Source organism: Nicotiana attenuata, chromosome 7 (genome assembly GCF_001879085.1).
Source record: "Nicotiana attenuata strain UT chromosome 7, NIATTr2, whole genome shotgun sequence".
NCBI lineage: Eukaryota > Viridiplantae > Streptophyta > Magnoliopsida > Solanales > Solanaceae > Nicotiana > Nicotiana attenuata.
Genome location: NC_031995.1, coordinates 113786519 through 113803454, shown reverse-complemented (window position 1 = coordinate 113803454; position 16936 = coordinate 113786519). Strand labels below are relative to the sequence as shown.

General features: G+C 41.0%; 1 protein-coding gene across 3 annotated transcripts; it reads left to right on the top strand.

Annotated features, from left to right (window-relative positions):
• LOC109229744 (solute carrier family 35 member F2-like) lies at nt 915-5870 on the top strand. Of its 3 annotated transcripts, XM_019395296.1 has the most exons (12): nt 915-985; nt 1218-1369; nt 1754-1848; nt 2063-2120; nt 2903-3094; nt 3296-3372; nt 3502-3584; nt 3671-3722; nt 4259-4327; nt 4928-5014; nt 5125-5189; nt 5530-5870. In XM_019395296.1, exons 2-12 carry the CDS (start codon nt 1234-1236, stop codon nt 5645-5647), a joined length of 1032 nt encoding a protein of 343 aa, XP_019250841.1. In that variant the 5' UTR covers nt 915-985; nt 1218-1233; the 3' UTR covers nt 5648-5870. The 3 variants fall into 3 exon arrangements, with proteins under 3 accessions (XP_019250841.1, XP_019250840.1, XP_019250842.1); XM_019395295.1 differs by lacking the exon at nt 915-985 and having other exon boundaries at nt 1006-1369; XM_019395297.1 differs by lacking the exons at nt 915-985; nt 1218-1369 and adding an exon at nt 1376-1462.

Below are 16936 nucleotides of genomic sequence, written 5' to 3'. Positions count from 1 at the left end.
ACCTTACTACTAAACAATTTTTCCATACCTTTGGCAATAATAATCCCTATTATCCTTTGGCATATTTGGCTAAACCACAACCACAACCTTTTCAATAATGAATCCCACCATATTGATACCAGAAAAATAATTATGTACGCAATGGAATATCTCTGTCTCACAAACCAGAACTTCAGACACCCATTAATGTCCAAAACATTGACAAAATGGAACCCTCCACCACACAATATCTTTAAACTCAATATAGATGGTGCACACCAAAAAAAACTCCGACAAAGGAGGGGCAAGCGGAATCATCAGAATGGATTGATGGATTCTCTTACCATACAATGGCCTCATCACCCATCCAAGCTGAAATCATCGCCCTACTGAAAGGATTGGAACTTGCTTTCACAAAAAATCGAATACTGCTTATAGTGGAAACAGATTGCCAGGTATTACTACAACTACTACATGGCAATTCTCACACTAAAGCTAATGTTAATCTTCTTCATGATTGCAGGTTCCTGTTAGAAGCACTGGATCAACCGGAAGTTAGGCATGTCTACCGTGAAGGAAACCAAGTGGCGCACACACTAGCAAAGTTTGGGAGCAACTGTAACTCACATGCTAATGCCGAGTGCGTCGAGCACTTCTGGAGTGAACCACCTCTATTTGCTTTCTCTACTTTCCTCAAAGACAAATTAGGAGTTGTTTCGATAAGATCAGTCCGGTATTGTAATAATTCTCTTTAGTTTAATGCTTAATAATAATCCGCGCCCCCAGGCGCCTTTATTAAAAAAAAAAAAAAGAAAGAGAAAGAGAGAGAGCGCGCCTTGTAAATGCGACTTATAAATTGAGTTTTATAATTGGGACTTATAAAATATATTGCATTCTTTAATTACGTCTTATTCCGAAATATGTTAGAAAAATCTAACAATATGAACGTGTTTTGACCGTTGGGTAGCTACCTCCCGCCGTTGGGTAGCCACCTCCCGCCATTGCTGTGAGCTTAATACGCACTTTTCGTAGTATTTATTTTATTTTGTGGGCAGACCCCACAAAAGACGACTCTTTTTATTTTTGTAAGAAAGAAACATGAGCAGAGATATGGGATCTGTGACAGTGACTCCACTTAATATATAGACCAAAAACTCACCATAAATACATCAAAAATCTTTCTTTTTTTAGCTCTTTTTAGTTGAAGCTTCTATTAATTATCAATTTTTCTTGGAAAGTTCTAATTTTTTAGGCATGGATAGCAGCAGCAGAAGCTGGTTGAGGAATTATGAAGGCATATTGAGGAGCTTTTACCCTTTGTTTTTGGGTCAAGTTGTGTCTTTTGTTATGGCCCTTATGAGTTTCACTTCTTCTCTAGTTGCAAATCTTGGTATGTTGCTTCTTTAGAGTTTCTTGGGGGCAAAATCTTGTTTTTGGGAGAGGCGGATTCGGGATTTAAGCTTTACGAGTTCCAACATTCAAGGTTCTTTGTTATTGAACATGTTGTAATTATGGATTCATATCTATTATTTGTTGTGATTTTAGTATTTTTTTTTGCACATAATTTATGTTTCTCGTCGAAAGTACCGGCTCAAATGAACCTGGTGCTTACATGCTGCATCCACCTCTGTTGTTTTTCCGGGAGGGGGGGGGGGGGGGGACTTCCTTTCTTGTGTACTTGAATTATTTCTCAAATTTTAGGCTAAATGGTTTTGTTTTCTTTTGTGAAAGAAATTGAATGATGAGAAGCAGTTTGATTTTATTTGTATTGTAGGTGCAAATACTCCACTTTCCCTGTCATTCTTTTCTTATACAGCATTAGCATTGGTGTATGGAGGCATCATGATTTACCGGCGGCAGAAATTAGGGGTATTTTGTTATTAATCTTACTATAAATACTGATATTTGATCGTGAAAGCCAAAGTGATTGCCTGGATTTTATTGAGTATATTTTTAGTATTTTTCTCGTCGTGGCGATTTTCCATAAGCGAGTAATATTTTAGAGAGATATATCTGTTTATAGTGTATTTAGCATTTGATTTTACGTAGTGATTGTGAATTGAATGTTGTTTTAAGCTTGCAGATTCCGTGGTATTGGTATGCCCTTTTAGGCTTTGCTGATGTCCAGGGAAATTTTCTTGGTAAGAAGTTGGATATTACTTTGCTTTGCATACATTATTCTAAGGCTTTGTAATGCACTATAATAGGAAATCTTGAACCATTACTCAGCTCACTACGTTGCGGATATAGCTTTAGTAAACTCTTGGACGTGGAAGTGAACTACCATCTATTACGCAATAGACATCGTTAAATTTCTTTCTGCTTATGTAATTCGTTTGCAACTTAGGTTTAGAGAAAGTGCAGATTTTCGGTGCATGTGTAGCTATCTGATACCAATAATCTACTTAGCTGCAAATTAGGTGTCATAGCAAAATTTTGGTAGTAAGAATTCTGGGAATAGGCAAGTTCAGATCTTCGGTGCAATGTCCAAGTGATATAGGAAAATTTGCCACTACTTATTACAATCATGTCTCTTAAAAAGTTTGCAGAGATTTACAATAGATGCCTGTTTTTTTCTTCTCTTTTTCCCTCTCTAAAGAGCTATAATTCACATAGTTTGCGATCTTCTTTTCAATATGTTCAATTATGTACATAATGAGAACTATATATAGTGAAGTCTAAAGCACAACATACGCTCCCCAACCATAATCTGATGGAATGGTTATTCTTCTTTCATGGCACATTTAGTCCTCTGGCTCAGTGGACCTGGAGCTTGTCTGTTGCAGCAAGCTGTATTATGATTGAAAATATGTAGTGGAAAGTTTTCCCATTATAATTTCATATCCTATTGTAGGATCTTAGAACTTCAATATTGCCATAATTATCCAGAATATGAAATTAACTTCCGTTAAATGTATTGCAGTAAATAAAGCGTATCAGTACTCCTCGATCACCAGCGTGACGATACTGGATTGTTGGACAATAGCTTGGGTGATACTTCTGACATGGTTAGTTTTGGGTACACGATATTCTCCGTGGCAATTCTTGGGTGCAGCAGTCTGTTTAGCTGGTCTCGGACTTGTGCTTCTGTCGGATGCTAAGGCGAGTAGTGGAGGTGAGACTGTCTGTTTCCTAAATGGTTCATTTAGGTGTAGTAAATGGACCATTTTAATGTTGTATATCATCTTTTGTCAACGTACCTTTCCATGTTTCCTTGGGTTCTTGAAAGCACTTCGTATCTTGAGTCGAACAGAAAGAGTGTACCGTTTTAGAAAGTGTTAATTTTTTTGAGGACTTTGGTCATTTTCATTTGCAGGTGGTTCAAAACCTCTTCTTGGCGATATATTTGTGATCATTGGGACACTTTTCTTTGCAGTGAGTAACGTCGGCGAGGTTGGTGTATTCTTTTGTTTTTATTTCTAAATTTCTCCCTTCTACCTGATTGCAACTCAAAATATTAACTTATGCATCTCTTCTTATCAAAATTTTATGGTACATTTACTACAATTCACTTTAATGCAGGAGTTTTGTGTCAAAAAGAAAGATCGTATTGAAGTGGTTTCTATGATTGGTCTTTTCGGGTTGCTTGTCACTATAATTGAGATGTATCCTTTCTACCTAAAACTATTTTTTCATAAGGTGTGTTTCATATAGCTGTGGAACTATGAAATGTACAAATTTTCATTTTCAGACCAATCTTGGAAAGGAAGAGTCTGGAATCAGTCAAGTGGTCTGCAGAGATTGTAAGTGACTTAGAATCGTGCGTTCTTATTTTTGCCCCCCTATGTCGTTATTGCTTCTCATTTTTCTGTGTTTTTCTTCTTTCTTAAAAGAAAATTTCTTCTGTGTTTCCGTTAGAATATCTCATGAAAACCTGGGCCGTTACTGTAAAAATGGAGTCATGATTTAACCTTTCTGATGTCCAATTTTCTGTTGTATCTGATAATGTGAGGTTGCATTAAAATGCTTTTTACTCATTTGATCTCTTAATAAGAACTGAATAGCTAGGGCTTAGTTCATGTGACAAAGGTTGAGGGACTTGTGATATAGGTCACACGTTCGAGCCTTGTGCCATGCGAACTAAGCCTGGCATTTAAATGGAGAAGAGTAGAGGGATGGGTCCATTATCCTCGAGTTTCATAAGCTGCGGTTGGTCCTAAGGGTTGGCACGGAACGGATTTCTCGGTCATCAAAAAAGTTGTTCTTTTTTTCTTTCCAAAGGAAAAGAAAAAGATCCTATTATCCGATGTGACATTGTTCTGTTTTTTTTCTCTTCCAGATATTAGCCTTCTTTGGTTACGCGACTGCAAGCTTTATGTTCTACACCTTGGTTCCCTTTCTTCTTAAGGTAAAACTTACACTTATAGTTCCAATGACTACTGTTGCTATAGGTTTGATTCATAGATGTCATTTCATTTGCAGACAAGTTACACAAGGATTGTGACACTGTCTTTGTATTTGTTGTTAGATATCTTGTTCATGATTCTATATTGGACATAATTTGTAACTTAAAATATACATTTGGAACAAAGCCGGATTACAGTTGTATTTTATCCAATCCAGATATTCACTTTATTACTGTATATTATTAGGATAAGTATAATACTATAATCAAAGTACAAAGTATAATCTCATTACTGTAATGAGATAAAGTATATCAATGTTAAGCACCCGAGGCCAATAATAGAGAACTTCTAGTATTAAAGAACCCCAAATTATCGAATATTAAAATGAAATCGGTCCAAATTGAGCCAAATGGATAGCGAGTATTTATATAGCTGGCCCCAACTGCCTTGGACTTGAGGTGTAGTTGTTGTTGTTTTTGTTACTGTTGTTGAATTTTCTTTTACTCTGGGATAAGGGATTAATTGAAATCACTTAACATGTATCTAAAACCGAAACATGTGATCTCGTTATCAACTCTAACAGAAGGATAATATGAATACAGATGAGTGGATCAACTTTGTTTAATCTATCTCTACTCACATCTGATGTGTGGGCAGTTGTTATCAGAACATTTTTCTACAAGCAAAAGGTATGTTTATCCATTCTCTTCGCTCATTTGAATTTTGATGGTTTCAGCCGTATCTATCTCTAGTTTTCTTAATATACCCTGTGTTGATCGCTCCTAATTGATATTTGCAGGTTGAATGGCTGTACTTCGTAGCTTTTGCACTTGTGGTTACGGGGCTGATCATATACTCAAAAACGTATGTCCTGCACTTTGTATTCGTTGTCTCGTCTCATCATCATAAACTATCATATTATAGCATTATAGGGATGCGGAAATTGCATACTGAGGGCTCGTTTGATACGAGGGATAAGGGATAATTAATCCCGAAATTATATTTGAGATGAGTTCATTCCACATTTGGTTGGGATAAAATCACGGTATTTACTAATCCCCGGATTGTAGTGTTAGGCTACTGACCAATCTGAAATGTCATCTTTTCTAATTAAAATAAATCATTGGGTTGCTACACTGTATTGTTGAAAAGTTTCATGAGTGAAATATAGTACTCTACTGACCATTTGTTTGTTCGTCAACAGTTCGAAGGATCCTGTTAGTGCACCAGCTATAGAAGAAGCAAATGCAGATCAAAGGTACCAACTTCTTAATGAAGATGAAGAGCGCGCCGATTGTAGACATGAGGCTACTGTTTCATGAATAGTTGTATAAGGAAAGATACATTGGTATTATTGTATTAAACGTTGTTTTAGGTGTATAACAACCGTTCACTATAATAGCCAAAAAAATGTCGGGAAAATATGTCATAGATATAGAAGCTTCCTTTTCCCATATCTCTTCTTGAAACTTCAGAAAGAACTCAAGAAGTTCACTTTATTCTAAACCATTTTCTGCCTATAAATAATATGTATGTGTTTGTACGTAAGAGTTGAAGGTAGTGTTTGGTTATTGAATGGAAAATGTTAAAGGGAAAAATAAACTGCAAGAACTAAAGTATCATTTCCTTAAACTATATAAACCAAGAAAGCAATAAGGAAAAGAACGTTGCTTTTCTTTGGTGAGTCTTACTTGTTAATTATTCATGGACTACAATATTCATTAAATGTTGGTTTTCATTCAATTTACATTTAAAAGCATATTATAAAATGAAAAGACTACTAATAGAATGCCACCTTGTAATTGGATTTGAATGTAATCGGCAGCGGTGGATGCACTGTATCTGCATGGAGTTCAACTGGACCCAATACTTTTGTCACGAAGCATAAGTTATGTGTAAAAATTAACTACTATTGCAATAGACAACAATATGGGTTAGCACCGAAAAAATAGGTGGTATCGGAGCAAGGTTCAAGACAGGTTCATCTTGGCGGGTTTAGGTCTAGCCGCAACCTATTTGACGGTAATCATGATTTTTTGTCTGAGAAATTTGACTGGAGTGCAACGCACGTTGAGACAAACTTTGTGGTGGAGATTTGAAGATGCGACTTGTTGAAGATTATGTGAAGAAGGTGGATCAAGTTTATTTTGTCAGAAAATTCAGGCCAAGGGGGAGAATTGTTAGGTATTTGTCCAGATTTTCTTTCCATAATTGGTTTTCCTATTTCATGAAGGAAACGACAACATATTTACCATAATTGAATTTTTCTTTTCCTAGAAGGAAAATATAATTCTTCCATATTTGGCTAGTCCCTTTTCTTATAGGAAAAGGTTTGGAGTACTATAAATTGAGGATCCGCCCTTCTCATTCAGTAGCATCCACAATGTAGCCATATCGGGCTTGAGAGTCGTGTTTAGGGGGAGAACTTTACGGGATAAGTGTTAGTGTGCCACTTGTGTTTGCCTCTTCGTGAGGTTGTTCTCTCAATATTTTTGTACTCTCTTTTATATAAGGATTGCTCATCTCCGCCGTGGATGTAGGTCAATTGGCTGAACTACGTTAAATGTGTCTCTTTTTGTATATTTTTCTTTGTTGTATGATTTATTGTCGTTCAAGGTTTGCTTTGCTAGTTTCCGCATGACACCTGATTTATTTTCGGTCCTAACAATATGAACCCATAAAATTTAAATCCTAAATACACTTGTGGTAATCAGATGTAATTACATAGTTTTGGATTGTTGTTTGGCAAAGTAATTACTTACAGAGCGTAAATTATGTGTAAATATTCACTTGTTTTGCAATAAATAGCAATATGAACCCGTAAAATTTGAATCCTAAATACGTCTGTGGTAATCGAATGTAATTACATAGTTTTGGATTGTTGTTCGGCAAAGTAATTACTTAATTAACATGGATCTGGGTGTAATTGAGGGGAGCAATTACACTTGTATGACCAAACATGACATTGAGAATTACTTTAAAAGATGTTATGACAAACAAAGCTATTTTTGTAATTACTATATTTTGCAATTATTAGGTTGTGTAGTTAACTAGCTACTAACCGAGTAATTATCCATCCTAATAATTTAAAAATAAGTTTAATGCACTAACCTCCCGTTATGCGCGAGGTTCGGGGAAAGACCAGACTGCAAAGGTCTATTATATTCATTAGGGGTGTACAAAGGAAACCAACAAACCGCACCAACCCGATAATCCGAGTCAAACCGAGAAAAAGAATCCGACTATGGTTTGGTTTGATTTGGTTTGGTGTTAGAAAAAAAAACCCGACCATACTTTGTTTGGTTTGGTTTTAACTAAAGAAAGTCAAAACGAAACCAAACCAACCCGACATTACATATATAGAAATTTCAGATATATTTAATATATTAAATATAATTATTGTGATGTAATTTATAAATATTTCTTAAAAATATTCATAATTTTATCTTTTAAGGTATTATTTCAAGGTTGGATTTAGAACTTTTGAATGTTCCAATAACTGTCATAGCCATTAATAATAGTAAATTAAATAATGCTAACAAAAGCCAAACCAAAATCAAATCAATATTAATGCTAACAAAAGACATTCAATTCAATACCGCAAACGAGAATGTGTTGAATATTTATTTTTCGTTTTGCAATTAGATAAAAATACATAACCTATTTTTATTTTTTCTTTAGCGTTTAGTCATGTAATTAGTACTCCCTTATTAGTCTACTTATTTTTGCATGACTTAGTACTTTTAAATTATATTTATTTTTATTATGGCTTTTTAATTAGCAATATTTATATTACATAATTTTATTGTCTTTATTGTTGAATATTTTAGGATAATGCCATGACACATCTCATTTTGTATTATTTTCTTGGAAAATACTTTATATAATTGTATCTTACTAGGATTAAAGAAATATTTTGAGCACAAGTTATATATTTTGTTCTTCGAAGATTTTACCGGAAAAAAACTCCGAATAACCCGAAAACCTGAGAGAACCCGAAAAAACCGAGATTGAAAAACTCGAGTTTTATTGGTTTGGTTTGGTCTTTAGATTTAATAACCCGACACAATTGGTTTGGTTTGGTAATTGTAAAATCCGGGGGGATTTGCACTATACCCGCTTTTTGGGTCACGTTTTAACTTGTGCCCGCTTTGCAAAAAAAAAATTGCAAGCGTACCCACTTTTTCGCGTAACTTCAGCATACGGGCTGAAGTAGCAAAGCCAATCACGCAAAACTTCAGCATTCTAGTAGACGGGCCTGAAGTAGCAAAGGCAATACGCTGAAGTTTTCTTGTCCTGGATAAGATGTTGTAAATGCCTAATTTTTGTTCTTTTCTTTTACATTGTAGTTTTGAATAATTATTTGGTGTGTATTTGGAGATTTTAGAATTAGTCTTTTAGTATAATTAATAATTAGGGAGTAAGGGATTGGGCTAGTTATTTTAATTGAAATTGAGACAAATTGGCCCAAAACTAGAGTCCAAAGAGCCCAGATCCGGTCCCAAAAGGGGCTGCCAGGGTGTCACGACCCCAACCCCGGTCGTGATGGCGCCCAACACACTGCTAGGCAAGCCCGACCATTTAAATAACCTTAACCAATTAATCACAGTGCATGGATAAATTAACACAGCTAAATTACTAAGTCATAATACTGAAATCCTGAAATAGAGTTAAACATGCGGAAATCCCAAAATATAAAATAACTACACAGCCCGAAGAATCCGGTGTCACAAGTCTGAGCCTCTAATACATGAGTATCAACCTACTACATATCGTTCTCTAGAAATGAGGAAATAAAATAAATAAGATAGAAGGAAGATCAGGACTGCGAACGTCAAATGCAGCTACCTTGAAACTCCCAAATATGATGCTAGGCAGAGAAGTCCTCACTCAGCCTCAGTAGTACCTGGATCTGCACGCAAGGTGCAGGGAGTAATGTGAGTACTCCGACCCAGTGAGTAATAAACATAAATAAAGGCTGAGAATAAGAGATCCTGAATAGGCACAAAGTAATTCTATAAATACAACAACTTGAACCCAGTAGCATAAAAACCAGTAAATCAGTGAAAACAATTATAGAAATATCACAACAGATAAATAAGTAAATGACAATCAAATATGCAATGCAACACATAGACCGGTACTCCCCAGTACCCGCTGCGGCGTGCAGCCCGCTCCAATTATTTATCGTCGACGGCGCTCACTGGGGGTGTGCAGACACGGGAGGGGCCCCTTACGGCCCAAGCGCAATAATAAGCCATATTGTGGCATCAACTAGGCCCTCGGCCTCATATCAATATCAATATCATACCGCTGCGGCGCGCAGCCCGATCCCATACTTAGTCCAAAATCACATAAGCCTCTCGGGCACATTAATATAGAAATATTTAGACCAAACTTCATTTAAAAATATTAATTGAGTTTCTAGTTTTGAGAAAAACGGCTGAGTTTGCAAAACAGTATTAAATTCTAGGACTGAGTTCAATGATATGTATAAATGGTAAGAAACCAGTAATAACAATCCCTGAAGGATTTAATCAATTGGCATGAAGCCCAAATATAGCAGCTCAATTAAAATAATAATAAGTGAATTTCAGTCAAATACGCAGTATATTCATCTACCGGTACGGACCAAGTCACAATCCCCAACGGTGCTCTACCCCACGCTCGCTACCCGACGTTCAAGTCACCTCAATATAGCACTACAATGTGCAAACACGGAGTTTCAAACCCTTAGAACAGCATTTACATCTATTACTCACCTCAAGCCGGTCAAAATCCTAGCTCTCTATGCCCTTGCCTCTTGAATCGACCTCCTCGTGCGTCGAATCTGATCAAAACCACAACGAATACGTCACAATATGCCAATGGAACAATACCCAAGCGAAAACAATCAAAAAATAGCTAAAATCTCGAAATTAGCAAAACTCGAGCCCCGGGCCCACTTCTCGAAAATCAGAAAATTTAATATCAACGGATTCCTTATCTCGCCACGAGTCTGTACATATAAAGATTACCAAAATCGGAGTCTAAATGACCCCTCAAATCCCCATTTTAACTCTCTTAAGTTTCAAGCCCTAACCTCCAACCTAACTCCTTAATTCCTTGGTTTTTCAGTCTAAATTCACAATAAAAACGTGTTTTTAGTTCATAGGACTTACCTCCAATCAATCCCCGTCGAAATCCTCTTCAATTCCCGTCCAAAAGCTCTCAAGGTTGCTCAAAAATGGTGGAAATAAGACTTGGTTCGCGGATGAAATATTTAATAAAACCCTTCTGTCAGCCCAGTTTTTTTGTCTATGCGATCGTAGCACCAGGCTTGCGATCGCAATGCACAAAATTCAAACTCCAAAATTTAACCCTATGCGATCGCGGATATACCCATGCGATCACAATGCACAAGGTCCTTAGCCTATGCGATCGCACACCAACTCCTGCGATCGCATTGAACAAATTTCAACTAAAAATCCCGGATTAACTTTACACTGTGCGATCGCATGCCTCCCTATGCGATCGCATTGAATAACCAAACACCCCCTCAAAATCCTTCTGTGCGATCGCAATACACCCTCTACGATCGCATAGAGCAAAAATGCTCTGCAACAGCTGATGCCTTCTTTTGCAACTTTTCATAGTCCAAGACTCCCCGTCAGCCATCCGAAATCACCCCGAGACCCCCGGGACCTCAACCAAAAGCACCAACACATCCTAAAACATCACCCAAACTTGTTCCAATCCTCAAAACACCTCAAACAACACCAAAACCATCAATTCACATCGGATTCAAGCCTAAGTTTTTCTAAAACTTTCGAAACACGCATTCGATCAAAAACCCAACCAAAACACCTCCGAATGACCTGAAATTTTGCACACACATCCCAAATCACCTAACGAAGCTGCTGCAACTCTCGGAATTCCATTCCGAACCTCGGATCAAAATCTCACCTATCAACCGGGATTCGCCAAAATACTAACTTCGCCAATTCAAGCCTAATTCTACACGGGACCTCCAAAATTACTTCCGATCACACTCCTAAGTCATAAATCATCCCCTGAAGCTAACCGAATCATCGGAATTCATATCCGAGCCCTCTAACACATAAGTCAACGTCCGGTTGACTTTTCCAAAACAAACCTTCCTTAAAGAGACTAAGTGTCTCATTTCCTTCTAGAACCAATCCAAATCAACTCGTTCACACCCAGCACTGATAATGAAGCATAAAGAAATAGAAAATGGGGAAAATGGGGCGATAACTCACGTGACGACAGGTCGGGTTGTCACATCCTCCCCAACTTAAACAAACGCTCGTCCTCGAGCGAGTCAAGAAACATACTTGAAGTCTCAAATAGGTGGGGGTATCTGCTTCGCATCTCCCGCTCGGTCTCCCAGGTAGCCTCCTCCACGGGCCGACCTCTCCACTGCACTTTCATCGAAGCAACATCCTTTGACCTCAACCTCCGAACCTGACGATCCAAAATGGCTGCTGGCTCTACATCATAAGTCAAGTCACCCTCCAGCTGAACTGTACTGAAATCTAGAACATGGGATGGGTCCCCAATGTACTTCCGGAGCATAGAAACATGAAAAACTGGATGCACGCCCGACAAGCTAGGTGGCAAGGCAAGCTCAAAGGCCACCTCCCCAATCCTCCTAAGTACCTCAAAAGGCCCAATGAATCGCGGACTCGATTTCCCTTTCTTTGCGAATCTCATAACACCCTTTGTGGGTGAAACCTTCAGCAAGACCTTCTCACCAATCATGTAGGATACATCTCGAACCTTCCTGTCCGCATAACTCTTCTGCCTCGACTGCGCTATACGGAGTCTCTCCTGAATCACCTTCACCTTCTCCAATGCATCCTGAACCAAATCTGTCCCTAACAATCTAGCCTCCCCAGGCTCGAACCAACCAACCGAGGATCTACACCGTCTCCCATACAAGGCCTCATACGGTGGCATCTGAATGCTGGACTGATAGCTGTTGTTGTAGGCAAACTCTGCAAGCGGTAGAAACCGATCCCATGACCCTCCAAAATCAATAACGCAGGCGCGTAACATATCCTCCAATATCTGAATGGTGCGCTCGGACTGCCCGTCCGTCTGAGGGTGAAAAGCTATGCTCAACTGTACCTGAGTACCCAACTCTCACTGAACAGCTTGCCAAAACTGAGAGGTGAACTGAGTGCCCCGATCTGATATGATGGAAATTGGGACACCATGCAACCGAACAATCTCCCGAATATAAATCTCTGCCAGCCGCTCTGAAGAATAAGCAGTACAAACCGGAATGAAGTGCGCGGACTTGGTCAGCCTGTCTACAACCACCCAAATAGCATCAAATTTCTTCAAAGTCCGTGGGGGTCCGGTAACAAAATCCATAGTGATCCTCTCCCACTTCCACTCAGGAATAACCATCTGCTGGTGCAAGCCACCCGGTCTCTGATGCTCATATTTCACCTGCTGACAATTAAGACACCGGGCTACATACTCCACAATATCTCTCTTCATCCTCCGCCACCAATAGTGCTGTCTAAGATCCTGATACATCTTCGTGTCACCCGGATGAATGGAATACCGCAAGCTATGGGCCTCCTCCAATATCAACTCCCGAAGCCCATCCATATTGGGCACATCCCTGGCATCATCATGCTGAACCCTGTCCTTAAGGACAAGCAAATGCGGATCCTCATACTGACACTCTCTGATGCGGTCATACAAGGGAGACCGAGAAACCACACAAGCCAACACCCGACTGGGCTCTGAAATATCTAGTCTCACAAACCGATTGGCCAAGGCCTGAACATCAACTGCAAATGGCCTCTCCTCAACTGGAATGTACGCCAAGCTCCCCATACTCACCGCCTTTCGGCTCAAAGCATCGGCCACTACATTGGCCTTCCCCGGATGATACAGAATAGTGATATCATAATCCTTAAGTAACTTTAGCCATCTCCGCTGCCTCAAATTAAGATCCTTTTGCTTGAACAAATGCTGAAGACTGCGATGATCAGTGAATACCTCACAAGATACGCCATACAAGTAATGCCTCCAAATCTTCAACGCATGAACTATAGCAGCTAGCTCCAAATCATGAACGGGGTAGTTCTGCTCATGGGGCTTCAACTGACAAGAAGCATAAGCAATAACTTTACCCTCCTGCATCAAAACACAACCAATCCCAACTCGCAAAGCATCGCAATATACCGTATAAGAACCTGAAGCTGATGGCAAAACCAATACTGGAGCTATGGTCAAAGCTGTCTTGAGCTTCTGAAAGCTCTCCTCACACTCGTCCGACTATATAAATGAAACACCCTTCTGAGTCAACTTAGTCAAGGGCGATGCAATAGAGGAAAAACCCTGAACAAACCAGAGATAATAGCCTGCCAACCCAAGGAAACTACGAATATCTGTGCTGAGGACGGTCTAGGCCAACTCTGCACCACCTCTATCTTCTTTGGGTCAACCTGAATACCCTCGCTGGACACCACATGTCCCAAGAAAGCCACTGAACCGAGCCAGAACTCACACTTGGAGAACTTTGCATAAAGCCTCTCCTCTCTAAATCTCTGCAATACAACCCGCAAATGCTGCGCGTGCTCCTCCTGACTACGCGAGTATACCAGAATATCATCAATGAACACTATGACAAATGAATCCAGATAAGGCCGAAATACACTGTTCATCAGATGCATGAACGTTTTGGTCAGCCTGAAAGACATGACAAGAAACTCATAGTGACCATATCTAGTCCTGAAAGCAGTCTTATGAATATCTGAATCCCTGATCTTCAACTGGTGATAACCCGAACGGAGATCAATCTTGGAAAATCATCAATGCGAGGCAGGGGATACTTGTTCTTAATTGTTACCTTGTTCAATTGCCTATAATCGATGCACATTCTCATTGTGCCATCCTTCTTTTTCACAAACAGAACTGGCGCACCCCAAGGTGACACACTAGGACGAATGAACCCCTTATCCAGGAGCTCCTGAAGCTGCTCCTTCAATTCTTTCAACTCCGCTGGTGCCATACGATATGGCGGAATAGAAATGGGCTGTGTGCCCGGCACCAGGTCAATACCGAAATCAATATCCCTGTCCGGCAGCATGCCCGGCAAGTCTGCAGGAAACACATCGGGAAAATCCCTCACAACTGGGACAATCAATGCTAGGAGTCTCAGCTCCCACATCTCTCACAAACGCCAAATAGGAAAGACAACCCTTCCCAACCATACGATGGGACTTCAAGAAAGAAATAACTCTACTAGGAATATAATCAGTCACACCACGCCACTCGATCTGCGGTACACCCGGCATAGCCAAAGTGACTGTCTTAGCATGACAGTCTAGAATAGTATGACACGGAGATAGCCAGTCCATGCCCAAGATAACATCAAAGTCCACCATGCTCAATAGCAATAAATCAACTCGGGTCTCTAGACCCCCAATAGTCACCAAACATGACCGGTATACATGGTCTACAACAATAGTATCGCCCACCGGGGTAGATACATGAACAGGTAAAGCAAGACACCCTCGGGACGTACCCAAATGATGAGCAAAATATGAAGACACATATGAATAGGTAGAACCGGGATCAAATAATACTGAGGCGTCTCTGTGGCAGACTGAAACAATACCTGTAATGACAGCGTCTGAAGCAATGACATCTGTCCTGCCCGACATAGCGTAGAAACGAGCCTGGCCACTGCCTGATCGATCTCCACTCTCTAGGACGACCCCTGGCTGCCTGATCTCCAACCTTAGCTGGCTGGGCGGGTGATGAAGTAACTGGAGCAGAAGTCGAGGGTTGACCCCTCTACTGATGCTGTCTGCCACGAAGGCGAGGGCACTGCCTCCTCAAGTGACCAAACTCTCCGCACTCATAACAGCTGCCCGGTACTGGAGATGGGGACTGAAGGGAACCCCTTGCACCGGAGTGACTAGCAGATGCACTCAGTGCAGAAGAACCCTGAACTGATGGGGCATGAGATGAACTCTAAGCTGGGAGGGCGCTGAGTGAAGACTGACCCTGCTGAGGCCCATGATGACCACGGCCTGAAGATCCCCCACGATACTCTGGACGGGCCGACTGAGCAGGCCTGAAAGAACGACCTCTACCCTGCTGGAACTGGCCCCTCGAAGGAGCACCACTGTAACTGCCCAATCCACGAGGCCTCTTAGCCTCACTCTCCTCTCGCTCTCTACGGCGAACTGACTCGATCTCACGAGCGATATCCACCACCTCCTCGAACGTAGCACCCAGTACTCTCTCTCTAGTCATCAGAATACGGAGATGGTAGTTAAGGCCATCCACAAATCTCCTAATCCTCTCACGATCTGATGGAACCATCCAAGTAGCATGACGGGCCAACTGTAAAAACCTCATCTCGTACTGAGTCACTGTCATATCCCCCTGTGTCAACCACTCAAATTGCCTACGCAGCTCCTCCCTGCGGGACTGAGGTCATACTTCCAGAAAAAGAGCGGAGAACTACTGCCAAGTCAGAGGTGCTGCACCGGCAGGCCTACGCCTCTCAAAGTCCTCCCACCAAGTAAGAGCAGCCCCCGTGAACTGAAAAGTAGTAAATGCCACACCACTCGACTCAAGGATCCCTGTCGTACGGAGCATACGCTGACATCTGTCAAGAAAACCCTGGGCATCCTCGCCCTCAGCACCACCGAATGTCGGAGGCTGGAGCCTACCAAACCTCTCGAGACGACGCTGCTCATCGTCTGGCATAGCTGGAACCACGAAGCCCTGAATTGGTGTAACCTACTGAGCTGGAGGTGCCTCTGGTTCTGTAGTCCCTGCACCACCTGCTCAGGTGTGTGAGTAACGGGGGTCTGATTGCCTAGCCCGACCTGTGAAGTAGCTGTTGCTGCTGTGGTGGCTGAAACTGCCTGAGCCAGGCTAGTGCAGACTGATAATATCTGTGCCAAGGTCTCCTGAAGACCCGGAATCACGATAGGCACAGCTGGTGACTGAACAGGTGCTGCTGGAGTATCCACAGCTGGAGCCTGGTCCTGAGCTGGGGCAACTGGTGGATCAGCAGGTGCTGCACCGGCTGCTCTGCCTCTGCCACGACCACGACCGTGTCCACAGCCTCTGACGGCCTCAGTAGGTGGCACTGGTGGTCGTCTGTCACGTTCGGTAGCTCGTGTCCTTGCCATCTATGAGAGAATAGAATAATAGAAGTTTAGTTCTCAGTTCAAAAAAACCGCACGACAAGAGTTTCAAGAATGTGAAGTTTTTCCTAAAGGTTCGGCAGCCTCCCGAGTATAAGTACAGACGTCTCCGTACCGATCCACGAGACTCTACCAACCGACTCGTGACTCGCAAAACCAAGTAACCTAGGCTCTGATACCAACTTGTCACGACCCCAACCCCGGTCGTGATGGCGCCCAACACACTGCTAGGCAAGCCCGACCACTTAAATAACCTTAACCAATTAATCACAGTGCATGGATAAATTAACACAGCTAAATTACTAAGTCATAATACTGAAATCCTAAGATAGAGTTAAACATGCGGAAATCCCAAAATATAAAATAACTACACAGCCCGAAGAATCCGGTGTCACAAGTTTGAGCCTCCAATACATGAGT

What these genes read in the sequence shown, in the direction of transcription:
- LOC109229744 (XM_019395296.1), top strand. Translation starts at nt 1,234, where the DNA reads ATGGATAGCAGCAGCAGAAGCTGGTTGAGGAATTATGAAGGCATATTG. An exon ending in TCAAGTGGTCTGCAGAGATT is followed by an intron (nt 3,723 to 4,258) that starts GTAAGTGACTTA and finishes TTTCTCTTCCAG; the next exon opens with ATATTAGCCTTCTTTGGTTA. An exon ending in TGGTTCCCTTTCTTCTTAAG is followed by an intron (nt 4,328 to 4,927) that starts GTAAAACTTACA and finishes ATATGAATACAG; the next exon opens with ATGAGTGGATCAACTTTGTT.